The 27,423-nt window shown below is 43.7% G+C and overlaps 1 protein-coding gene and 1 long non-coding RNA gene across 3 annotated transcripts in view; one reads left to right on the forward strand and one right to left on the reverse strand.

The window, feature by feature from the left end:
* LOC130208262 (uncharacterized) overlaps positions 1-27,423 on the reverse strand; it is a 226,752-nt gene that overhangs the window by 155,150 nt on the left and 44,179 nt on the right. The window lies entirely within an intron of this gene.
* LOC130208247 (inactive dipeptidyl peptidase 10-like) overlaps positions 1-27,423 on the forward strand; it is a 155,689-nt gene that overhangs the window by 21,839 nt on the left and 106,427 nt on the right. For both annotated transcript variants that reach the window (XM_056437272.1, XM_056437281.1), the window contains exons 2-3: positions 1,743-1,857; positions 6,904-6,999. In XM_056437272.1, coding sequence (XP_056293247.1) covers positions 1,743-1,857; positions 6,904-6,999 — 211 coding nt within the window. The remainder of the gene's footprint in view (positions 1-1,742; positions 1,858-6,903; positions 7,000-27,423) is intronic.

Here is a 27,423-nt window from a genome sequence, read left to right on the forward strand (position 1 = left end):
GTACTTCACTCATAATTGCCTCATGAGTCAATATGAGTGGCATTCCTAGTCTATCGGAAGGAAAAAAAAGTGAGCTACGGTGTTTTTAAACCACCGAGCACTAAGAAAATATTTGAGAGAAAGTGTAAGACGGATGCGGAGACCATGCTCTAATTGGCAATCATTTATTTTCCCGCCTCCCCTCCAGCCAATCAAGATGCAGTTGGTGGTCAGTGAACACTGTATTTCACCAGCAGGGTTTTGTGGGTAATTGAGGGCAGGGAGAGAAATGTATAGTGGGGGGGGGGGGCTTAATGCATCTTATCAGAGGTTGCAGATGTGGTGGAAGACCCCGCTTAAGACCCTCTGATACCAGGACTCAAGAGATAAAGTTGCAGGCGGAATCTTTAACAAACTCTCCTGGATGGCCATTTCCCTGTAGATAATATCACACCCGGTGTACTTTGCAGTCACTCAGATCGCCCGAGCCAAATATTTCTGCAGCCAGTTTAAGATGGAGCCCTTAAATGCAAATTAATTCCTAACCTGCCAAACAGAATCTATGTGAGGGTCACAACAGCATCAGCCCCATCAGAACTGGAAGCTGTTTCTTCATTGAAAGAAGAGCAAAGGAAATTTCTCGAAGGAAAATTAGTTTCTACGCTCTCCTCCTGGCTCGTTTAGGCAAGATTTTGATTGACGTACGGTTCATCCGATCACCTGCCAAGTATTGTTTTAAATCGGGTTGGATGTTCTTTACAGTCGCCATATTGTATGGCCGTGTTTCCACAGGAGCCCAGAGTGGGAAAAACTAATCATAGGCACTGGAGAACCTTTTCTCATTTGACATAACTTGAAGGCCACCGTGGTTCTACAGGCCGCTTGGGAAACCGCGGTAACGTGATCCTCCGAGTGTATACCGCCGCCGCCGCCAGCCGCCACCGCCTTGACTTCCGTTGCTCCTAAAGTTGCACCAACCAAGTCTTTCGGCAGTCAGTATGAGCTCCTGAATGCAAATGGAGCTGTATTCCTTTTTTTAATATATGATTTATTTGTAGAAATTTCAAAACGAGACTTAATATACAATAGACCTCACAAATAAGGAGTGAAAGGATAACATATCAGACAGCCACATGGTGAGGATACACATTACAGCCCCCCTCCCCTCCCTTTCACAAAACAAATATACAACAAGGCAATTTGATACACACACAGAGAAGAAAATTATAAAAGCAACCAAAACCCAGCTGGATGCTGCATCCCTGACACCGACCCTTTGCCCAAGCAGAGCGTTTGTGTTTCCCACCGGTCAGAACGTCTGACTCAAAGGACGGTCGGCCGAACAATGACACAACCGTGCAAATACTAAGCACTCTAGCACCGAAAGAGCGAGTTTCGTCTTTCCAGGCTTACAGTGTGTGGCTCATGCAAAGCCCTTCATAGCAATTATATCTCCTTCACTGTGCAGTGGATAGACTTGAAAAAGCAATGCCTCAATGTGACTCTTGTTATTGTGAGTTGCTGCAGTTGAATTATTGGGACGGTCGCGTGTTGCCTAGCCTCGGTGGTTTAGCATTCATGTTCACCTCTGAGCAAATATCTAGCTTTTTTTTTTAATTCAAACATTTCAAGTTTGTGGCAAAAATCAAGTTGTTAAACATCGAAAAGTTTTTTTAAACTTCAGCAATGTGAACAAGACGCATTGGTACTCAAGTCTTTGTATTGGCTGTTCCACTCTCACCTCCATGTCTCTTGCTCTGCAGGACCTGGGTGGGGGGAGTCCTTCTCAGAGGAACTGGAAAGGGATTGCCATCGCTCTGCTGGTCATCTTGGTGGTCTGCTCCCTCATCACCATGTCGGTCATCCTCCTCACACCAGGTAACACTCGGCTCCTGATATTTGCTCCGGTTTCACATGTTTTTACGTGCTCCATTGGCCGTTGTTGCTGCACCTTCCAAGATTGGATTGGTTTGGATTCAATCTCTTGTCATTGCACAGAGTACAGGTACACAGGCAACGAAATGTATCCTCTGCATTGAACCCATCCTTAGTTATGAAGGAGCAGTGGGCTGCAGTGATGCGCCCGGGGAGCAACTGGGGGTTCAGTGCCTTGCTCATGGACACTTCGACTTGCAACTAATGGGGAGAGCGGGGATCGAACCGACGACCTTGGGGTTGCAGGACGACCCCCTCACCCCACTGAGCTGCACACCAAGAAATTCACCAAAATAACTATGAACTAAATCGCTGCGCTTATAAAGACTTCCTCAAAGGTCCACTGTGTCACCCCTGGCCACATGCTTCAGAGAAATAGGAGCCAGCATTTCACTCACATATCTTTATGAAGGGCAAGAATATACAAAATCCAAGTAAAATGCTGAAACTTTGAGAGTATTTTGCTGTACATCCTTCCAAGAGATATTCATCCTGAAAGTGCTTCATTGTTTTATGGCGAACCTGAAACTTTTATTTTTGCTGTGTTTCATCTTTATTTACTCTTAACATATATACTAATATGTACACATCTGAACAAAAGCTCACATGTTGCCTTTATTATAACACCAACATTATTCAAATAGCCTTCCTGGTTGCAGAGCTAAACCCTATTTAGTCAGGGTATGTTATTTCGAGCAGAAACCTTAAACAATCGGGCGGTTTTCAAAAGGTTAATCAGATCCATTTAGAATTTAGGCGTGAACAATCAAAAGACCGCAGTTATAAAATCTTAAGCTTTCATCCAAACAACGTGGATGTGGTGTGGCGACCCTTAGGAGTTTGCAGGTATGATTTTTAGGTGACCAAAATATTATAAACTAGAATGGGCACTCGGTAGAGCGCATACCTTCGCATATCACAAGATTGGGCATTGAATTATGAACATTTTGGCATTAGTTGCATGCCAATTGGAAGAAAATGTGTCGTGCTTTGGTAAAAAAAAGATGTTGACCTTTCCATGACCTTGACCTTTGACCCGATTGATCCCCAAATCTAATCAAATGGTCCCTGGATAATAACCAATCATCCCACCAAATTCCATGTGATTCAAGAAGATTTGACCTGTTCATGACCTTTGACCTTGACCTTTGACCCGATCGATCCCAAAATCGAATCAACTGGTCCCCGGATAATAAACAATCGTCCCACCAAATTTCATGCGATTCGGTTCAATACTTTTTGAGTTCTGCGAAAGATTTTGACCTGTTCATGACCTTGACCTTTGACCCGATCGATCCCAAAATCGAATCAACTGGTCCCCGGATAATAAACAATCGTCCCACCAAATTTCATGCGATTCGGTTCAATACTTTTTGAGTTCTGCGAAAGATTTTGACCTGTTCATGACCTTGACCTTTGACCCGATCGATCCCAAAATCTAATCAACTGGTCCCCGGATAATAAACAATCGTCCCACCAAATTTCATGCGATTCGGTTCAATACTTTTTGAGTTCTGCGAAAGATTTTGACCTGTTCATGACCTTGACCTTTGACCCGATCGATCCCAAAATCGAATCAACTGGTCCCCGGATAATAAACAATCATCCCACCAAATTTCATGCGATTCGGTTCAATACTTTTTGAGTTTTGCGAATAACACGCATACAAATAAATAAATACACGGCGATCAAAACATAACCTTCCGGCATTTTCAATGCGAAGGTAATAACTCATGTACTGAAAACACACTGTGAAAGGGTTAAACACGGACAACTCCCAACCGAAGGAGTTTCCCCCTGGTGGCCTTTAGAAAGAATGCAAATTTGAGGCACTTCTGCGTTGGCTTTACTTTTCAGACACGGAGGTCGCCGCCTGATGAGACGTACCCCCACTCCTCAAAACTGTGTCAGGACATGTGAGACCCCCCCTTAATCCCTTCAACCGCCCGATATCACACAATAGTATCCACAGAAGAAAAATCATCCCAATCCAATGGCCGCGCAGCGTGCTCTTCCCTGGTGTGTCTCACGGTTGGTTAGACTTCCATTGCCTCCATAAACAAACATGCTGTGTGGAGTTATGAAGGAAAGCCAAAGTGGCTGACATTCAAAATGACTTGGCCCTGATATTCTGCTCGCTATCGGCAGCTGTCCTATTCAGGACGAGCTTTCCATTGGCGCGTTGTCTTCCTGCTAGAGAACTAACATTTCATCATTAAAAATGATGAACATTTTCAGAACATAATTTAAGGCATTTATATCCAAGTAATGGTGTTATTAATTATTCTGTGAAAAGAAAAAATGTTACACTTCGATTTCTTTGTGTTTGTACGTACCTTTCTGGAATAAAAGGACACTCGACACATCTGTCTGCCAAACAAATGTTAAACTTGTATTAAACATTAAAACAGTGTTGCCAATGAGAATAGTTGATTTCAATTTTAGTTGTGAGTAGGTTGTAGGACTAAACTGATACTTTTATCCATTTACCAAAACCTTAAAGCTACATCAAACAGATGTTGGCCACTAGGGGGCAGACTTATTTACAATGAAAGTGAAGTGAAGGTAATAGCTCTTAACTTTGTGTGCCAAGTTGCATACAGTGGCCTATATATATCTATATATATAGTCATATAAATATATATGTGAAAATGTTAGCTCTTAACTTTGTGGGCCAAGTTGCATACAGTGGACTATATATATATATACATAGATATAGATAAATGTATGTATGTATATGTATGTATATATATATAGGCTAAAAATATATATAAAAACTGAAGTCACTACAATAAGAAGTCAGTTGTGTTGTACAAGTGCAGAATTGGGAGATGCTTCTCTCTGGGTGTGCCACTACAAGGCACCACTGATTGATGGTTGCTCTACAAACATTGATCAATGGAGCTTAAAGTTCCAGGCTGCTGAGCGACACAACAAGGAAAAGAGACTCTAATACCGTGGAACGCAGCACGCAGGATCAGGTCTGTGATGTCCCGCAGAAGGGAAGATGCATGAGATAACAGGCAGAGGCAGAAGGTCTGAAGTGGTGGATGGTATACAGGTAAACCGTCGAGGAGGCAGATGTTGAGACAGGTTCAGGTGTAGGTTCCAGGTCGTCTGGAATCACAAAGAAGAAAGTAATACGGCCCGGCCAGTGGACCGATGGACCAGAGTGGGGGAACATATATGTTTAACGTGTAGGATGCTTTCTGAGAAACTGTTGTACGTTTTAAGGGTCAACTTTTTAGTTTTTTTGTCAGACATAACATTGTGTACTGTAGACATATAAACTAGTGCTGTGAAAAATAACGCGTTAACTCAGTTAATCCAATTACAGGTTTAACTAGTTTTTTTTTTTTTTTACGCATTTAACGCATGCGCAGAATGAGCTTCCAATCCGTCTGTTGTTGGTCGTCGGGACGAAAAAAAAGTCACTTGCAAAATGAGCTTCCAATACACCACTTCAATCTGAACTCTGTCCGCTCTCATGCAGACGGTCGTGCTGTTCATCGGTAATGATCCTTCCGCAGGTTCACCTACGGAAACCTTGTTACGACTTTTACTTCCTGTAGATCAGGGTCTCAACACGTCGATCGCGACCTGCCAGTCGATCGCGGCGTAGTGTCGGTAGATCGCATGACATTAAAGAGATTGGCCCGCCCCCTGACATGTTCTCTAGAGCACGTCTTTGTTCTTTTATTAAACTAAACGTCTGTTGTTGATCGTATCTCCACAGCAGCATGTCATTTCTGTCTCTACGCGTTGCGTTAACACTTATCGATCTCCGTCTCGCGCCACAGAGCTCCGTGCGCCGCATCGGGACCGAGCAAAAAAAAGTCACTTGTCAATCTGTCCACCTTTAGATTGTATCATGGTGGAATTAATGGTTGACAAACAAGAGAAAAATGTTCTGTTTAACCCTCCTGTTACCTTTACATTTACGAACATATTTTACCCTCGGGGTCAATTTGACCCCAGCAATTAAAACCTCCAGAAAATTATTAGAATTAATATTGCTTCCCAAGTTTAAGTGTGAGGTACTTTATGTTTGTTTGTTGACTACCTAAATAGCCCTTTAAATAAATAAAAAAGTTGATATTTCTGATATGTTTGACACAGTGAAAAACAGCCTGGGGTCAAATTGACCTCAAAGAACACCAACATTAAACATTGAATGGGGTCAAATTGACCCGAAAGGTAACAGGAGGGTTAAACATTCTGTTTAGGATGAAGATGTATTAATGTTCCATATGGAAGAAAACTGCTAAATAACTGCTGAGTTGCAGCACCATTGTTTAGAAGAATGTATAAATGTATATATCCGTCTTTTGTCATAAATCTGTATGTTCTCACAAAATATACCGAGAATATCGGTAATATGTGATTAATCATGATTAATCCACAAAAACCTGTGATTAATCCGATTAAAATGTTTAATCGTTTCACAGCCCTAATATAAACATAAAACAAGAACAAAAATGTCAGACATAAAAATAGATATACACACATAGACATACACACACACCCACACATACATACATATATATATATACATACATACATGCATACATACACATATATACACATACATACATACACACATATATATACATACATGCATACATTCACACATACATACACATATATACAAATACTTACATACACATATATATATACACATACACATACATACACATATATACACATACATACATACCCCCAAAAAAAAAGAAAAGCATTTGTATAAACCACCCTGCATCTATATGTGCATTTCCCTGAAAACACAAACTTTGTGTTTTGATGCCAGTAGAGCATGTACAAAGAAACAGAAGAGAGGTGGAAGTAGGTCAGCTAACGTTGGAGACGGATTTCAAACTGTGCATGCTAGAAAAACAGATATAACCGATGTTTGAGTGTCACCCCGATGTGGAACACCACATCTCACATGAACCGCAAGGCGACTCACAACGAACGGCTTGTTTCTTTCAGCTGACAGCCAAGCTTGGAGCAACACCAAGCTGACCGTGGAGGATCTCTTCAAACCCGAGTTCAAGGTCCACGACCCGGAGGCCAAGTGGATCAATGGTGAGTCATCCAGCACGCTCACTGTCACCGTCTGGCGTCCAGAGCAGTCTGCTCCATTCCTTCAGCCACGTATGGGAATGAGAGGGCCACTGAATCAAAGGGAAATGCACACGGTTCATTTCATACGTCGGTCTGGAGGAGAGTTGATTGGAAGGCATTTGGGTCCAATAAGGATTCATTGTTTTCTCACGGCAGACGAAGCTGCCGTCGGAGTGACGGGATCAGCACACATGTGGCGCAGTCGTTATTACAGCTGAGTCGTAAAGCCGCTTGAGTGACAGCCTGAAGAACTGACGACATCAGCCGCGCCCTTCTTCATATTGCAACCGCGATCTGACAGTTCGGCCCTCAACAAGGCGGACGCGTTTCAGCCGGGCCCGACGTGATTATGCAAATTCAGATGTTGGGTTTCATTTTCCCCTCGCCTTATTACCTTCGCATTGAAAATGCGGAAGGTAATGTTTTGATCGCCGTGTATTTATTTATTTGTATGCGTGTTACTCGCATAACTCAAAAAGTATTAAACCGAATCGCATGAAATTTGGTTGGATGATTGGTTATTATCCGGGGACCATTTGATTAGATGTTGGGATCGATCGGGTCAAAGGTCAAGGTCATGAAAAGATCAAAATCTTCTTTTTACCATAGCGCGGTCATTTTCTATCCAATTGGCATGCAACTGATGCCAAAATGATCATAATTCAATGCCCAATCTTGTGATATGCGAAGGTATGCGCTCTACCGAGTGCCCGTTCTAGTTTACATTGTATTGATTCCCTTATTTGGCAGAAAGGGATCATATGTTAAGCCTGGAGGGCTTTGGGCTGGAAATAAACCACATCAAGTGAAGTGCAAGGGAATCTGATTATGGTTGGCCGAATGGGGAGGGGGGTGTGGGGGGGGAGGGAGATAACGATACCGCTGAGGGAAAAGGTTGGATAGGATTTCCGCGTTCCCGCATTGCTCTCCGTCTGGCTCCTTTCCTCAGGATTAGAGTATTTGTTTTGGCTTTCCTCTCCGTTGCCCATCAACTGCGTGCCACGCCCACAGGCAAGGGCGAATCAGGCAAGGCCTTTTCCCGTCCATCAATATTTCATTCCCGAGGTGACATTTCTCCACTATCTTTTTCTGCTCCGTCTCATTCCCAGAGCTGACCTCAGGCTAGATGGAGGGAGCGCCAATGTTGTGCGACGAGGCGCCCAGAAAAGTCAGCTTTATGGGGTGGTTTGTGGATGGATGGGGCAAAATAGACCCCAGACAAATGGAGAAGATAACAGACAGACGGGCGAGGGAGGAAAGATTGATCACGAGGATTTGGAGCCAAAATGAGATTTCTTTTCCCTAAGTCGGAGGCTTTGGAGGGTTGGGCTTGAAAGTTTTTCATCTCTGTCTCCATTAGAGAACATCTGAACGGGTATATTTTGTAATCTAATGAGTACTCAAGTGCAAATAGGGTGCAGTAGCATGACATTATTTTGAGTTGCACAGAAAAAATAAATAAGGTGAATTCAAGTAAAAGTTAAATCAGACGTGCAGAACCCCAAAATAGATGGGCAACGGAATCTGGCTCCTAAGAACAAGTTTCAATTCAATTCAGTTTATTTTGAATAGCCCGATGTCACAAATTATGAATTCCCCTCAGAGGGCTTTACAATCTGTACATATAGGACATCCCTGACCTTTGACCTCACATCGGATCAGGAAAAACTCCCAAGAAATAGAAAAAACCCTTCAGGGGGAAAAAAGGGAAGAAACCTTCAGGAGAGCAACAGAGGAGGATCCCTCTCCAGGATGGACAGAAGCAATAGATGTCATCTGACCAGAAGGAATCATCACAGAGTTACATAAACATTCAATGAGTATGACAGAGTGTTTGAATAGTTAGTAGTAGGCATGGACCACGATCCAGACCTCCATGATCCATCAGGCAGATAGAGGAAGAGAGGAGGAGTGGGCGGAGTCTCAGCAGGGCCATGGCATAGTTGGTAGGAGGCATAAGTAAGTAGTACCTATGAACTAATAATGAACCAACTACTGATTTGAAAGTGCCCACAGGAGAAGTATAAACATCCGGGGACTAGTTCTCAATGAAATGATCGCCCACATAAAGTTTCAGATGGATGGGCCACAATGTGACATCAGTCAAATGGGCTGCATCATTACATTTGCTGCTCTGTGCCCTGTGATCCATCAGCTCCATCGCCATCTCTCTGGTAATTGCTCCCCTTTTTCACAGGACATTGTCTCTTCAACACAGGGACGACGATGGCGACTATAACCCGGCAATTACCCATAGTTTGGACTGGTTAACGCACATCTGCTGATTGGATCATGCGCCATTAAATAAATCACACCACAGATGACGCTAGATAATGAAAAGTACCGTGTACGTGGACGTGTTCACCAAGCGTCACTGCAGCGCCGTCTGCCGCGTGACGTGACAACCGTCGTCATTCCGATGTGGGTACGGCTGTGAGACAGCTGGTTAACGACGGGAACGCATGCAAGAAAAGACGTGCAGCGTCTTCTCCAGCTGCTGTGTGTGTGTGTGTGTGTGTGTGTGTTTTTCACACCGACGCACGTGACTGAGAAAGTAACATTCAGCCGCCGCACGTGATCCACTGAGCGTCTGTTTCCTCCCTCAGCCTGTCATTGACAATCTGCTGAGAGAAGACCATCGCTTTGTGTTCACAATGACCCAGACAGCAGAAAGTAACTCGGTCGGCTCACGTTGAGCTCTCGAAGCCAGAGACTCAACAGACAGTTGGTGAAGTGAAGTAAAACATGTTGCATATTCAATTCAGTTTATTTTATATAGCCCAAGATCACAAATTATTAATTTCCCTCAGCAAGCTTTCCAATCTGTACAAACTGTGAGACGTGAAGTCACAAAGACTCAGAGTTAATAATGTGTGATGGAGGGATGTAAATTCATCCATGAGTAGAGAGAGGAGAGGAGAGAGGTGATCAGTGTATCCTAAGCGTCCATAAGGAGAGAGGAGAGGAGAGAGGTGCTCAGTGTATCCTAGACGTCCATAAGGAGAGGAGAGAGGTGCTCAGTGTATCCTAGACGTCCATAAGGAGAGAGGAGAGGAGAGAGGTGCTCAGTGTATCCTAGACGTCCATAAGGAGAGAGGAGAGGAGAGAGGTGCTCAGTGTATCCTAGACGTCCATAAGGAGAGAGGAGGAGAGAGGTGCTCAGTGTATCCTAGACGTCCATAAGGAGAGAGGAGAGGAGAGAGGTGCTCAGTGTATCCTAAGCATCCATAAGGGAGAGAGGAGAGAGGTGCTCAGTGTATCCTAGACGTCCATAAGGAGAGAGGAGAGGAGAGAGGTGCTCAGTGTATCCTAAGCATCCATAAGGAGAGAGGAGAGGAGAGAGGTGCTCAGTGTATCCTAGACGTCCATAAGGAGAGAGGAGAGGAGAGGAGAGAGGTGCTCAGTGTATCCTAGACGTCCATAAGGAGAGAGGAGAGAGGTGCTCAGTGTATCCTAGACGTCCATAAGGAGAGAGGAGAGGAGAGAGGTGCTCAGTGTATCCTAGACATCCATAAGGAGAGAGGAGAGGAGAGAGGAGCTCAGTGTATCCTAGACATCCATAAGGAGAGAGGAGAGGAGAGAGGTGCTCAGTGTATCCTAGATGTCCATAAGGAGAGAGGAGAGAGGTGCTCAGTGTAACCTGCTCTCACTCACCACGGCATCAAATATGGACATTTGGTCACTGGCCCTCGGCATCTTGATACTTGCAAACTATGCATGCAACAAGTGGGATCTGACTCGCTGTCCCCCACCTGGAGCTGAAGATGAGTCGGACCGCCTTTCCTCCGACTGTTTATGCCTGAAGGTGCACTCACGTTGAGCAGGAATTGAATTTCAGAGGCAGTGTGTGTGAAGTCCATGCAAAAGGTGAGCGAATAAACATTCCCAAGCAAATTGAAGCAAAGCCCAGGATAAAATATTTCAACTCGAGTTAAAAGAATGTTTGAATCCTCCTGTGGCTGCATGACTCGACTTCATAAATGTTAGGAGCAGAGGGAACAAACGAGAGAGACCTGGAGGTTCAAATTCAATTCAGTTTATTTTGTACAGCCCAACATCACAAATTACAAACTCTCCTCAGAGGGCTTAACAATGTGTTCACATCAACATCCCTGACCTTTGACCTCACATCGGAACAGGAACAACTTCCAAGAAATAGAAAAAAACCTTTCAGGGTGAAAAAGGGAAGAAAGCTTCAGGAGAGCAAGAGAGGAGGACCCCTCTCCAGGATGGACAGAACAATAGGTGTCATGTGACCAGATGAATCAATACAGAGTTACATAAACATTCAATGAGTATGACAGAGTGTATGGATAGTTGGTAGTCGGCATGGACCACAATCCAGACCTCCATGATCCATCAGGCAGATGGAGGTAGAGAGGAGGAGTGGGCGGGGCACATAGGTTGAACATGGTTATACAGTTCAGAGGTGATCTGTTGAACAAGAACTCTCCCCACACACACACACACAGGGCTATCATTGCTCTCTTGTTACAGCTCACGGTAAACGGTAAAAACACATATTTATGAATATTGTCAGAACACAGTTACATTATTGTCTTGCAAAAGACATTGACATTTGTCCGGACAAACTTGGACACGGTATGGAGGTGTCCTCTGTTTTCTGTGGAACAGTTTACCTGTTACACCTCTCATTCCAAGCTGCATGCTTGTGAGTGTAATGAGTCTTCTGGGAATATTGTAATATTATACTTTAAATTTACATTCATGCTATTTGATTTTAATGTATATATTGTATACATGATTGCTGCTGCTTCAAAGAAATGTCTCCCTCGGGTTGAATAAAGCAACCTACCAACCTACCTATCTACCTACCTAACTACCAACTACCTACCTACCAACCTACCTAACTACCAACTACCTACCAACTATCTATCTACCAACCTACCTACCAACTACGACTCAAGTTGAACTTAAGTTGCAATAACAATGACCTTTCATTGTTTTTTTAAAGTGATCCTAAAAGGAATAGCTTACTCTACAGACCAGATGGCATGCAGCAGATCAGAAGATTTGAGACATGACTTTGGACTTGGTCTCTGTCTCAGCAGACTGACTGGCCCATACATTACAGCCGGATGATTTCTGGTCCAATGTGACTAACATGGTGTATTTCAGCCTATGGACAAGAGAAGCTGCCCATCAAACTGCCCGTCCCATAGTTATCGGCCAATCGGCCCAACAAGCTCAGCATGTCCACCCAAACTCTAGGCACGATGTCAGGGGAACATTTTCCTTTTTCCTTTTGCTTTACTGGCTTTTGAACAGTGGTGCAATGTAAGTAATTACATTTACTAGACCAATATACTTTCACCTTTGAGCTACTCAAGTATTAAAAAAAAAAAGTCCTACTCCTATATATCTTATAAGCAAATATTGTACGTTTTACTCCAATGTGTTTACCTTTCACAATAGCCTGCAGTATTTCATGCACTTGTTATTTGGTGAGAACCGTTGTAAATGGACTCTCGTTTCCAGAACACCTTTCTAGTCTTCCGACTCAACACAAAGCCCTCCACTACTCAACATTCCCACATCGGTATGACTTTAGAGGCTCCCACACGAGGAGCAACCTGCTAATCCATTCATTCCCACAAACTCACACACTAACGCTCCGTCTTCAGGAGCCATTTGGTGTCCAGTCGCTCGCCCAAGGACACGTTGACAGGTGGATCCGGGGAGTGAACGTCCACTTCTTCTCTGGCCATTAGTGGACGACCCGCTCTGCCTCCCGCAGTCTCCCCTTCTAATCAACCAATTCCACCTTTTCATCCTCTCTCCGAAGAAAGACATTAACTTCAACGGCAGCGTTTTGCGTTTCATTTTTATGAACTGCTTGGTCATTGCAATGCTCAGAGCACACATGCGTCCACAATTCAATTCAATTCAGTTTATTTGTATAGCCCAATTTCACAAATTACAAATTTGTCTCGGAGTGCTTTACAATCTGTACACATAGACATCCCTGCCCCAAAACCTCACATCGGACCAGGAAAAACTCCCAAATAACCCTTCAGGGGGGAAAAAAGGGAAGAAACCTGGAGGAGAGCAACAGAGGAGGATCCCTCTCCTAGGATGGACAGATGCAATAGATGTAATGTGTACAGAAGGACAGATTTAGAGTTAAAATACATTCAATGAATATGACAGAGTGTATGAATAGTTCATAGTAGGCATATTCCACGATGGAGACCTCCACGATCCATCAGGCAGATGGCGGTGGGGAGGAGGAGGGCGGAGTCTCAACAGGACAGTGGCGTAGTCATGAGCAGGAATTCCACGACCCAGACGATCCATCAGGCAGATAGGATCTATGCCGTCTCATAGGGTCCGGTGACCCCATGAGACGTAAAGTCAAAAGGACTCGGGAGAAAGCAGAGTTAGTAATGTGTGATGGAGAGATGAAGATTCATCCTTAAGGAGAGAAAAAAGAGGAGATAGGTACCCAGTGCATCCTAAACGTCCCCGGCAGCTATAAGCCTATAGCAGCATATCAAGGCTGGACCAGGGCAAACCTGATTCAGCCCTAACTATAAGCTCTGTCAAAGAGGAAGGTCGTTAGTCTACTCTTAAACGAGGTGACTGTGTCTGCCTCCCGGACTGAAATTGGAAGCTGGTTCCATAAAAGAAGAGCTTGATAACTAAAGGCTCTGGCTCCCATTCTACTTTTTAAGACTCTAGGAACTACAAGTAGTCCCGCATTTAGTGAGCGTAGCTCTAGTGGGGCAATATGGTACGACAAGCTCCTTAAGATATGATGGAGCATCACCAATCAAGGCTTTGTAGGTTAAGAGAAGAATTTTAAAAGTGATTCTTGATTTTACTGGGAGCCAGTGCAGAGCAGCTAGTGCAGGAGTGATGTGATCTCTTTCTTAGTTTTAGTGAGAACACGAGCTGCAGCATTCTGGATCAACTGAGGGACCTAAGAGATTTATTAGAGCAGCCTGCTAATAAGGAGTTGCAGTAATCCAGTCTCAAGGCACCAACGCGTGAACCAATTTTTCTGCATCTTTTGAGACAAGATGTGCCTGATTTTGAAATATTACGTAGATGAAAGAATGCAGTCCTTGAGATTTGCTTTACGTGGGAGTTAAAGGACAAGTCCCGATCAAAGATAACGCCAAGATTCTTTACAGTGGTGTTGGATGCCAGGGCAATGCCGTCTACAGAATCCACATCACCAGATAATTGATCTCTGAGGTGCTCAGGGCCGATTAAAATTACTTCGGTTTTGTCTGAGTTTAACATCAAGAAGTTGCAGGTCATCCATGTTTTTATGTCTTTAAGACATGCTTGTCTGACCGTGGCTGTTCTTTGGATTACATCTGAGGGAAATTCACATTCTCAGCCGCAATCTTACGGCTGGCCAAATTGTGGAGAAGAGAAATAAATACAATGTTTGTTCAACCCCATTGACCTTTAACCCTCATTGTGCAGAGCGATGCACGTGTCTGACAGCACATTCCTGTTTCCTCATTCATCTGCTGCAGAGAGAAATTTTCACGGTGCTCACGTTAAATAATGTCTCTCTATTCTAATTGTAGTCACTGCTCATTTGGAAGCCAATCACGGCCCAATATGCAGCAAACAAAAATGTCATGTGTAAACTGGAGACCTCAAGGTCTGAGAGTGAGCATGAGAATGTTTTCATATTTTAACCTGTTTTGATTTTGAACCGGGTGATTTAATTCTTTTGGTAGAATAAAACAAACTCGTATGAGACAAATTATGATTCAAAGCAGAATATTTGAATACATCTGAAATCTCATTTGTCCCTCCAGTTCATTGATCCCTAAAGTCTACTATCATCCATTTCTAAATAGTATTGACATTACGATGGGTTTATGTTGTTGTTTGGATTAAAACATTCATATATGACAGGAATCCTCAGAAAAGAGAGGACAAAATATGCACAGAATTATGAAGAAACATATATTTTAGCACAAGGTTGAAACAAACATAGTTTTAAGATACAAAGTCAAACTGTGCACATGAGTATTTAGCTTTGCTTGCACCTCCCTGTTCATACACTGCTCACCATTGGTCAGCTGCACAGTCGGTCAATTCTCTTCGTTCACTGCAGTCAAATTATTATTATTTTTAAAAAAAAATGCATGTACTGCTTTGCTGTATAATTTCACAGAGCACTGAGCAGCTCCCGGAAATATAGACATGTAATTATGTGAAAATTAAAGTCGGTGCTGCTGAAAAGATCTGCTACATTAATGAAGTGTTCCAGGGAATGCAGCGCATTAGTGTTGCAGATTTCCTTTTCTGTAGCAGATGGAAAAAATACGCTATCTCCCTCGCACATTATCAGTCTGAATGACTCCTCGTGAAATGTGCTCTGCATTGCTCACAATTGTAAAGTGATATACAGTTTAATATTTGCTTTGTACCAGAGGGTTCTAAAAAGTGAAGCCAACCTGGAAGTAGGGTTGGGAACCGGAAACCAATGTGGCACCGGTTCCAATACAACCGGTATTACCGGGACCGAGAGATGGCGCGGCTGTGTCCAGACGCCGTCGAGGTAGCTCCGCGGAGATTGTGCGCTCTTTTAGTTTTTGTGTTTATTTTTAATGTTTTCTTTGCCACAAACACATCGGCACTAACAGCATACGACCACAGCACACTTTTGGACATAAACTTTTGCGCAAAACAAGGGTTTTTGTCCACTTTTTCCATCGATCCAGCGTGGCCGGCAGAGATCGTACGAGCGAACCACATCAACAACAGTGGAGCCGCTACTACGGGAGACGACGGAAACATCGAGGGAAACGGAGCGAATTGAACAGACTGAGAGTTCAAGCTCACTCGCCCACCTCTGCCCAGCATCCTTCTTGCTAACGTCCAGTCTCTGGAAAATAAGATGGATGATGTTAGAACTTGCATCAGATTCAACGGGACATGAGGGACTGTAATATCTTTTGTCTGACGGAAACATGGCTGACCCGCTGGTGCGGATCGAGTCATATGCCCAACCCGAGTCCTTCTCTGTTTTCCGTGCAGACAGAACGGAAGAGTCTGGTAAATCTAAGGGTGGAGGGTTTGCTTCATAACTAACAACGTGAGGTGCGACCCCAAGAACATTAAGACTCTTCTTCCTCGCTCCTGCTCGCACGAACCTGGAACATCTGACGCATCTCATGTCATCCATTCTACCTTCCCCGTGAGTTCAGCTCGTCATCACCACAGCCGTCTTCACATACCACCACAAGCGGACACCGACGTAGCACCATCGGACCTTACATGATGTGTTAAGGTCGGCATCAGAACAAGTATCCCGACGCTGGCTGTGGTGGTGGCTGGGAGACTTTAATAGGGCTAACCTAAAAAGTCATGCCGAACTTTCACCAGCACATTACGTGTGCTACCAGAGGGAAAGAACGTTGGACCACTGCATATACGCCATTCAAGAGAGGCTACAAGGCTGTCTCTCTCCCTCCGGCTCGAAAAATCAGACCATGCCGCCATTTTTTCTGCTTCCGGAGTACCGGCAAAAGATCGCCCAGCGGGAAGCGGTAGTGACGAGGAACGTTGAAGCGTGGTCTGACCAATCAGAGGCTGAGCTACAGGATCGCTCTGCGTGGTCGCCGTCGACTGGGACATGATCCAATCCAGTTCCAGTGACGCCAGCGAGTTTGCGGAAGTAGCAATGAGCCCTCATAGCAACGCTTAACGGACACCATCGCCCCCACGGTAAAAGTTAGGGTCTTTCCTAACCAAAAAGCCGTGGGCTGATAAGAATCCATCCGTGGAAGCTGTGAATCGCCAGTATGCTGCTGCGTTTATATATGGCACTCCGGCCCTGTATCCGCAACATGGGCCATGTACAAGGCAGCGGTCTATGGACTGAGGAGGGCGTGGGAAGGAAGCCAAAAGGAGCACCGAGACAGAGGTGGAATCACAGATGGAGCAGCGCGACACCAGGCGCCTATGGCAGGGGGCTGGCTCCCCGGACTATCACAGACTACCAGAGCAGACCCCGCTGGGCCATGGTGAGTGCCGACGCTTTACTGGCTTTTGAACAGTGGTGCAATGTAAGTAATTACATTTACTAGACCAATATACTTTCACCTTTGAGCTACTCAAGTATAAAAAAAAAAAATGTCCTACTCCTATATATCTTATAAGCAAATATTGTACGTTTTACTCCAATGTGTTTACCTTTCACAATAGCCTGCAGTATTTCATGCACTTGTTATTTGGTGAGAACCGTTGTAAATGGACTCTCGTTTCCAGAACACCTTTCTAGTCTTCCGACTCAACACAAAGCCCTTCACTACTCAACATTCCCACATCGGTATGACTTTAGAGGCTCCCACACGAGGAGCAACCTGCTAATCCATTCATTCCCACAAACTCACACACTAACGCTCCGTCTTCAGGAGCCATTTGGTGTCCAGTCGCTCGCCCAAGGACACGTTGACAGGTGGATCCGGGGAGTGAACGTCCACTTCTTCTTTGGCCATTAGTGGACGACCCGCTCTGCCTCCCGCAGTCTCCCCTTCTAATCAGCCAATTCCACCTTTTCATCCTCTCTCCGAAGAAAGACATTAACTTCAACGGCAGCGTTTTGCGTTTCATTTTTATGAACTGCTTGGTCATTGCAATGCTCAGAGCACACATGCGTCCACAGAAGCAGGTCTGACCGTGGCTGTTCTTTGGATTACATCTGAGGGAAATTCACATTCTCAGCCGCAATCTTACGGCTGGCCAAATTGTGGAGAAGAGAAATAAATACAATGTTTGTTCAACCCCATTGACCTTTAACCCTCATTGTGCAGAGCGATGCACGTGTCTGACAGCACATTCCTGTTTCCTCATTCATCTGCTGCAGAGAGAAATTTTCACGGTGCTCACGTTAAATAATGTCTCTCTATTCTAATTGTAGTCACTGCTCATTTGGAAGCCAATCACGGCCCAATATGCAGCAAACAAAAATGTCATGTGTAAACTGGAGACCTCAAGGTCTGAGAGTGAGCATGAGAATGTTTTCATATTTTAACCTGTTTGGATTTTGAACCGGGTGATTTAATTCTTTTGATAGAATAAAACAAACTCGTATGAGACAAATTATGATTCAAAGCAGAATATTTGAATACATCTGAAATCTCATTTGTCCCTCCAGTTCATTGATCCCTAAAGTCTACTATCATCCATTTCTAAATAGTATTGACATTACGTTGGGTTTATGTTGTTGTTTGGATTAAAACATTCATATATGACAGGAATCCTCAGAAAAGAGAAGACAAAATATGCACAGAATTATGAAGAAACATATATTTTAGCACAAGGTTGAAACAAACATAGTTTTAAGATACAAAGTCAAACTGTGCACATGAGTATTTAGCTTTGCTTGCACCTCCCTGTTCATACACTGCTCACCATTGGTCAGCTGCACAGTCGGTCAATTCTCTTCGTTCACTGCAGTCAAATTATTATTATTTTTTTTTAAAAATGTACGTACTGCTTTGCTGTATAATTTCACAGAGCACTGAGCAGCTCCCGGAAATAAAGACATGTAATTATGTGAAAATTAAAGTCGGTGCTGCTGAAAAGATCTGCTACATTAATGAAGTGTTCCAGGGAATGCAGCGCATTAGTGTTGCAGATTTCCTTTTCTGTAGCAGACGGAAAAAATACGCTATCTCCCTCGCACATTATCAGTCTGAATGACTCCTCGTGAAATGTGCTCTGCATTGCTCACAATTGTAAAGTGATATACAGTTTAATATTTGCTTTGTACCAGAGGGTTCTAAAAAGTGAAGCCAACCTGGAAGTAGGGTTGGGAACCGGAAACCAATGTGGCACCAGTTCCAATACAACCGGTGCTACCCGGACCGAAACGCAACGCACATTCCGGTGCTTCTTTCCGGTGCCTGAGCCGATTGAAATGGAAAAAAACTATTGTTGTGAACTTCTCTGGTGACTCCGCCCTGTCAGCAGGTTACGATAGCCTATCATTTAACTCTGACAGCGGAGGCTGCGCCGTGTGTGACTAGTGAACCCGTGTGGAGCACACCAGCGTCAGGCTGGGCGCTACGCGGAGGCCGTCACCGGTCCCCCTGAACACGTGGAGACCGATGATGACGAGCAGCCTGAACTCAGATTAGTACCGTAACGTTGATTGCAAGTCTTGCATTCATAAAAGTAGGCCAAGAAATAATAAATTAGCCATTATAACCATGTTTAAGCTAGCTCGTAGCTAGCGCTAGCTACGAGCGTGACAGTCTGCTAGCAGATGTGTTGATGTCCAGCGGTCCCGGCTGTATACCCGGTGTTACCGGGAATATAATGACGGAGGAATAAAGACCGTGGGGCATCACTTTGTTTGTGTAACTCTCGCTGTCAGAAGCAAAACTTTATGTGTCACGTGTCATCTTCAGTACCTCTGATTGGTTGTTCTCTTTGCCCATCAAAACAGTGACAGGATTAACCCTATACGGTATGGACATGACAATATATATATATATACACACACACACATATAATGGAGAACACAGGGCTCTCAAGTGTCACGCATTGAGCGTGACAGTCACACATTTCGGTCTTTAGTCACGCACTCCCGCCACACATCGTATTTCTCACGCTGAAAAACAACTCTCGGCTATTTAATGTTTTAATGTGCCGCAGCGCGCAAACATGAGCCGCGCTGCCCTCACCATCGAGGAATCAAGCGCTCCCCTGGAGTTCTGCTGTGAGGTGCCACTTATTAGCCAATCAAAAAAAGAAATGGGCTCCACAATAGCCAATCAGAAAAAAAACGTATGTTGTATCTGGGTAAGATTTAATCCAACAACCAATGAAAATAAAGCATCCTGGAATTGCGCGCGACTGATATCCGAAAGTTTCGTTCTTGGGGGGGGGGGGGAATAGATATGTCACTCTTGCCTGTCTTCAAAACTTGAGAGCCCTGAGAACATATTTTGTGTATGTTAACAGTCTGATATCCGTTGTTTGTCAGTGCTCCATGATAACGGCTTCTACAGGGAATATGGCCAAAGAGGTTTTGAATGTCCTCATTGTGCGTTTAAAAAAAAAGGGATCTGTTCAGGCAACGTTTAGGCACCGGTATCGTTTTAAAAGTACCGGTTTAGCACCGGTATCGGAAAAAACCCAAACGATACCCATCCCTACCTGGAAGTGCCTAAAATTGCATTATCTTTAACAGCCACTCGGGGCGACTCCTCTGGTTGTATAGAAAACTACGCTTCATATGTTAAAGCTGCATTCTATCTACCGTCCAGCAGTGGGTGACTCTTCTGGTTGTATAGAAGTCTATGCTTCATGTGTTAAAGCTGCATTCTATCTACCGTCCACTAAGGGGAGACTCTTCTCGTTGTATAGAAGTATATGCTTCATTGGTTAAAGCTGCATTTTCTCTCCTGACCACCAGGGGGCGACTCTCCACTAGTTGTATATAAGTCTATGCTTCACGTGTTAAAGCTGCATTCTATCTACCGTCCAGCAAGGGGAGACTCTTCTGGTTGTATAGAAGTATATGCTTCATGTGTTGAAGCTGCATTCTCTCTCCTGATCACCAGGGGGTGACTCCTCTGGTTGTATAGAAGTCTATATAAATGACTCTACTTCTCTCTTGATTTATTCCCTGAGTAAACATTGTAAACATGAATTTATGTCTCAGTCTCTAGTTGCAAGTCTTCTTCTATACACCATGATGTTCATTGAGTAGATTTTGGTCCATTCAGAGTCAAACAGACCAAAAAGCAGGGGACCCTTGAGGGCGGGGCTACCTTGTTATTGACAGGTTTCTGCCATGTCCGTTCTAGGAGTTGTCTGTGTTTTTCTACTAGAACTTTAACCCATTCACTGTCTGTTTGCAGTTTATGAAAGACCAATGCTAGTCGCGTTTTTTTACCCGTAATCTTTCCAAGCTAAGTGGTTTTCTAACAAAACCATATATTAATGTAAGATCTATCTGACAATACTTCAGAATACTTCATATAATGACGTGTCATGCTGAGCCATGGCTCTCCTTATACATGATAGCCTTACGAGATATATTATTAGCAGGTGAAATGTGGGAGGATAATGATGCTTCAAGGTGTATATGCACTTGACACCTGCTGAAAGAGACCTATCGAGCCTTGTGTCCTTGACGATGATGCTGTGGCCTAATTAATGACATAAGACGACTAATGCTGGTTCTGCTAATGGAACAAACCGATTCTCAGCCAGCACGTCGTCTGTCAGAGCATCATCCCTGCTCATATTCTCTGAATAAAGTCCAGTGTTTGTTCTGATGTGCATGTCTTCTACACATTATGAAACAATATATTTAAATATGTGTGTCTACATCATATATTATTTAATGTTTTTCTTTCATTTTAGAGGGAGTATGGAACTTTGACAACTTGCATAAGAGTGAAAGAAGGGCATAGCTTTGGTTTCACAAGTGGTCCGTTGATGAAAATGTATATATCTACTTTTCTTAAATTTGAAAGAGGAGTTTTTGATTAATTTGGAAATCAATTGGCAGATTAATCAATATTGAATACCTTGTGAATGGCGGCCCTCAAGCCTATGGTTCGATCGATGCGTCTGCCACTTTGATTACAGCATATTTCTGTTTGCACCTGGGAATACACAAGTCTGCTCCGAGACAATCATCCACCGGCATCGTTTCCACGGTGCCGAGATACGGCTTTAATAACTGAAGGCAACGTAGACACATATCAACATTTTCATCAATACAGACATTTTCTTATAAGAATCGTGGGAGCTGGACAGTCAGATCTTACAGGGTGTATCAAACTGAAACTATATGAAACTCTTTGGGGTGCCAAAAATAGTATTTTGAGAGCATAATGAAGGGGATTTGTTCTCAACCCTTATTGGAAAGTACACCCTTGAACTTGCCTTCGAGGAACAGGAAATGAGACCCGTTCTCATCCGTATCGGCACATGAGCAGCATATGACGTCGTCACGTTCTTTTCCCTCGGGTGAGCCACTTACCTTGGCACTGACACATCCCATTACTCTCACCGTGGGGCAGTGCGTGGTTTCCCCCTGTCACACCTTTTATTCTGAATCAGGGATTTGGCATGCGGTGCGAAGCTCTCGGCCAGACCGCCGATGAACGGGCTGCGACCCAAGATGCAGTGAGGTGTGGATGCACTGATGCTCTCCAACAGAAACTGTATTCTGGTTGGTACCTTACGGGCGTGTGGCAGGGTTCATACGTCGGAGTAAACCTGGAAAAGTCCTGGAATTTGTAAATTGTTATTTCCAGGCCTGGAAAAGTTCTGGGAAAAAAAGTCCCAAAAGTTTTGGAAAACTCCTGACAATTTGTTATATTTATATGTTCATTTACGCTGAGTTTTAAATTATTAATATGCTTCTAAAAGAATAACGCTCAAAATATAAGCCGGCATACGCTCTTTCACACTCGCAGCGCACATTTTTTGAGCTGCGATTGAACGCGTCTTTACTGAAAAGACATAAATGTTTATTCTTCTAATCAAACTATTGCCTCTCAATCATTTGTGCCGTTTAAGGTTAATATTGTATGCATTTGAATTGTCATTGTTGGTTTAAATACGACATGTTCTCACTTTTTCATGTATAGATGTCCTTAAATGTTTGGTCATGGAAATTTGGTTTAAAGTCCTGGACACCCATTGGCCAACATGTGTCTGAACCCTGAAGTGGACAGATATGGTGCACGTAGAGCTACAAAGCAAAGTGTATCTTGAAGAAGTTGGTGCAAGTTTAGACGTGCGACATGTCACCTTTTACTAGCGGTATTGCTCTGGGCAGCAGGGAGTGCTTTGCAGGGTTCGAGCATTTTGTCCAGCAACGCCCCCCCCCCCCCCCCCTCCAAGGGCCACGGCACTAGTTTTCTCAATAAGTGTAAATTAAATTACACAGCGTGACCTGATGAAATCACCATGACGACTTCACAGCTTATTAGGTGGATTGGGGTGCGTCATGTGTTCAAAATTGCGTTCCGGCAACATGGATTCTTTGGCGTGGTTGCGTGGTGCGCCCGTAAAGGTGCTGTGTGCAATTGACTGAAACGGTTCTGTTGACATGGTGACGATTTATTTCCCTTAAGCCTCTATTTTGTGAGTGCCTTTTTGTATGTTTTAGGTCCTTTTATTTTTAAGCCCTTCCGGCGAGACCGGAAGTAAATGTAAATCTCGCAACATGACTTCGCAAAAAGTACGTTAGCTAGTTGACGTACTGAAGGTAAAGGTGTTCATGAGTATTGTAAAATGAATTGTAATAAGATGCTAATGCTAGTTTTTAGCCGTGTGTTCCCTTTAAGAACGAGAACATGTTGTGATTAATGTAAGAATGTACTTATGAATATCATCTAATTAATGTTTACACTCATAGGAGCTCATTCCTGTTTTATTTGATCTTATGGTGATTTCTGGAAGTTAAATGAAAAAGAGAAACTCTTAAATGTGTGGTCATCAACACGGCTCATGGTTGAACGTGAATAAACATCAGTTACTTCACTATCGTCCGGCTGTATGTGTAAGGAAAAGGTAACAATGCAGCTGCTCTTTCCTCACTTAATTGCCGACACTCTTGCAACATGAGATATGAATTCCCCCTTTTCTACTTACATGAGGTCACTATACAAAAGAGGACGAGGGCCAGGTTAAAAACAATCATTTTGTTTGAAGGCCGTCCACTACACCGTGTTTTTATGGACTCAGAAGTTCATTCAGTGAGCGACTCTTGATGCCTCAGTGTTCTACTGAACCTCAGAAGGTCTTTGGTTCCAGCAGCAGTTAGAATGTTCTAATGAAAACCTTTACGTTTTTTTTAGATTTAGCATCTTTCTGAAGGTCCTGTTTTAAGGGGCATCTTCTGGTTTTGTTTGTTCCTTGTTGTGTTTTTCTTGTCTGTTGTGCTTTGTGTAACATTTTTGGGGGAAATTAACATTGAATTCTCCTGATTTAAATTAGATTTTATTTTTTGGAGTCGAACTTTGGTCCAACGAACCATCGCGACTAAAAGCAGGTGAAGGGCATTTCACGACCTCCCGATCATCCCAGAGCCTCACGTGTTGTTCCTCTACGACACGTGACATGTGTTTGTTGTTTATTTCCTCTGTAACTAGTTTGAGCGTTTCTATTTCTACTTTTGACTGCTGAACCAAATACATTTTGCTATGTATGATTTTTTGGTTTCAAATGAGTTTCTCGACTGGGGATTATTAAAGTTTTCTAATCTATACTCCGTAGCTCTCTCATAGCCATTCGGCTGACTAGCAACTTGGCTACCTAGCGCTAGCACATTGACACGACAGGAGTTCTGTGGTGAAGTAGTAAAGCCTGTCTCTTGCATGATTTGATTGGATGAAACAATAGCACATCAGTGCCCCCCCCTCGTAGTGCGTTGTCATTGTGCGAGGTTTTGGGTATTTCACGTACCTCTGTGGGATCACGTTGTGCCACATTATGGTCTGGTTCCAAACGGACTGGTTTTCTCCAGCGGATGACCGATCACTCGGAGGTTCAGCTCGGTTTGGTCTTCTCGTGTTGAGCAATCAACCCACCTTGATTTTCCTTCATTTTCCCTAATTGGCTACATGATTACGCCAATTAATCTCCATTCCCCCGCCACTCAGCGTGGTGGCCGAGGAACCCAGAAGATCAGCCACGTTGCTGTCAGCCGGCAAACGATCCGCCGAGTGGTTTGCTGCAGATGGATCGCTGGGGTCTTGGAAAAAAAGCAAATTGCATTCTTTTTTTCCCCGACTGCTTTTCCACTCGCATGCCTTTCGCACCATCGTTCTCCGGGGTTAATTAGGATTTGCATGCTCTGGTGCCTCCCATTAATTAACATTAGAGACTTCCCACGCTGTGTTGGGGACTGCCGCATAAGCATCAGTGCAAGAAAAGACTGCTTGTGTGTGTGTGTGTGTGCATGTGTGTTGGTCTTAGCTGGCATTTAGATGCATGTAGCACATACACACAGGGCTGTCAGAGCGTGAAGGTTGTTAATGGCGGCGTGCTACGGCTCGCCAGCTCCTGAGCTGAAAGCAACCGGACATCTGTGAGTACACAGACGGATATCAAGGTGTACATGGTCCATGGCCCTCTTCGGTCTGTTCATCCTTTCATGGACGACGTATCTGGGGTTGGGGGAAATCATCCTCATTTGTCGATGGACCCTACGTTTAGCCTTCCGTTTCTCACTCTCTTCTCCATCGTCCGATAAGCTCCCCTTAGCGCCCGTCGGCCAGAGCAGTGAGGGACGCTGATTAAAAGGGAGGGATTGCTCTTTCATTGCTCATCATGTGGGATCGTCAACAGAAACGGTGCTAATGGGCCCTCTGAGTGGGCCACACCTCTCCCCTACTATTGTTCACAGGCTCATTATAATAATGTGATACGTGAGAACCTTTCCACAGGAGTAGCTTTTCATGTTTCTTCGACATTTCTTTATTTTCCTCTATGAGAGCCGTTGCATATTTTCCAAAAACGAACACAAACAGCCAATATGATATAAATAATGATGAAGTCTTGAACCCAACCAAAAGCTAAATATACTAGAACGGGCACTCGGTAGAGTGCATACCTTTGGTACTTGCCATGAGTGTGGGGAGCTTGCTGTCATGTGAACATTTTGGCATTAGTTGCATGCCAATTGGATAAAAATGTACCGTGCTATGGTAAAAAGAAGATGTTGACCTTTTCATGACCTTTGACCCGATCGATCCCAAAATCTAATCAAATGGTCCTCGGTTAATAACCAATCATCCCACCAAATTTCATGCGATTCGGTTTAATACTTTTTGAGTTATGCAAATAACACACAAACAAACATATAAATACACAGCGATCAAAACATAACCTCCGCAGAATGCGAAGGTAAAAATGTATTAATTGTAAAAAAGCAATGTTGCAAAGATAAGACAATCAGTTTTCCCACATATTAATAGAGTCTGTTAAGTTATTTTGGGAACACAAAAACAATACCAATGTAAAGTATATTCTTCATAAACCTCTGTAATGTTCATAATCATGACAACATATAATAACAAGTTTTATAAAGTATTATAAGTGGTAGACATAAGATATTCATAATGCTTCATACCGCTTCAGAACATCCAATCATAGCCTGTGGGAATGTACATATACAACACTTACAATATAGTGAGAGAATTAAAGTAGAGGGGTGACTTTATCTCGTTTCAGAGTGGGAGTGGGCGACCATGGCTCCGCAGAGCGAGGTGCTCCTTCAGTCAGGCGATCGACGGTTCGACCGGCTCCGCTAGTCCATGTCCACGTGACCTTGGGCAAGACACTTATCCCCAAATTGATCCCTCAGGCTGTTCCATCGGTGTATGAATGGATGTGAATGGTTAGATAGTCCTGATGGGCAGGTGGCACCCTGCATGGTAGCTCCTCCCATCAGTGTATGAACGGGTGAATAATGATGGAGTGATGAAGAGCTTCAAGTGGTCGGAAGGCTAGAAAACGCCCTATGCAAGGAAAGGTCCATTTACCATGTACTAGTATCAACATTGAAGCCATAATCTGGTCTTTGATCAACATTCTTTGTTAAATCTGTCTTGTTCTCTACTTCACAGCTAAACTAAGCATGTTTCATGAATCGATTATTGGTGTGAGAGAAACATGATTTAACCAAAAGAGGTTTACCTCGTCCTGTTTTCATTGTCCACCTTGTTTATGTTCAGTTTTCTCAGCCATGTTCCTTTACTCCAGGCCATATTCAGTCTTTTTTGGAAGGTAATGACTCTTAGTGGCCGAAGTAGTTATGTCGGCACGAAGGGAGGAAGTGACGGAGTACAACGGGACACGCCGTCTGCGTAGGGAGGTGGGGTTGGATTGATGCAACGCACACTCACCCAGGAGGCCGCTGTTCGTGTCCCGCGTGCAACCGGAAGTCAACATTGATTTATCTGAACCCTAATGTACGTAACACTAACTCACACATATTATTTTAACCCAAACTATGAACGATCCATCATCTAAAACAGGGTTTTGGTTTAAATTCATAAAGTTGACCATATTTTTTGACCATTTCACATTGCGCATCTGCCGTTGGTACTCACGGTTATATAGCATACGTTGTTTTCTGGAGTCTTTGGTCGTTTAGGAATAAGGACGTTCAGAACTAATTGAGCCTGCTTATTAGAAGATGTAATGATGTGATTGCATCATATCTGATCTCTCTGCGTTTAGGTCTAGGAATGCCGTGGCTCCGTCTTCCTAGGTTTCGTATACCTTCAAACGCCGTTATACGAAACTGAGTCTCAACTTCCATTTCAAACTTGTGTTTCCACAAGAGACCGTCAGCTTCTTGACCAGCAAGTGAACAACAACTGAGATACAAACTTGCTCTCATAATGT

Source organism: Pseudoliparis swirei, chromosome 2 (assembly GCF_029220125.1).
Source record: "Pseudoliparis swirei isolate HS2019 ecotype Mariana Trench chromosome 2, NWPU_hadal_v1, whole genome shotgun sequence".
Taxonomy (NCBI): Eukaryota; Metazoa; Chordata; class Actinopteri; order Perciformes; family Liparidae; genus Pseudoliparis; species Pseudoliparis swirei.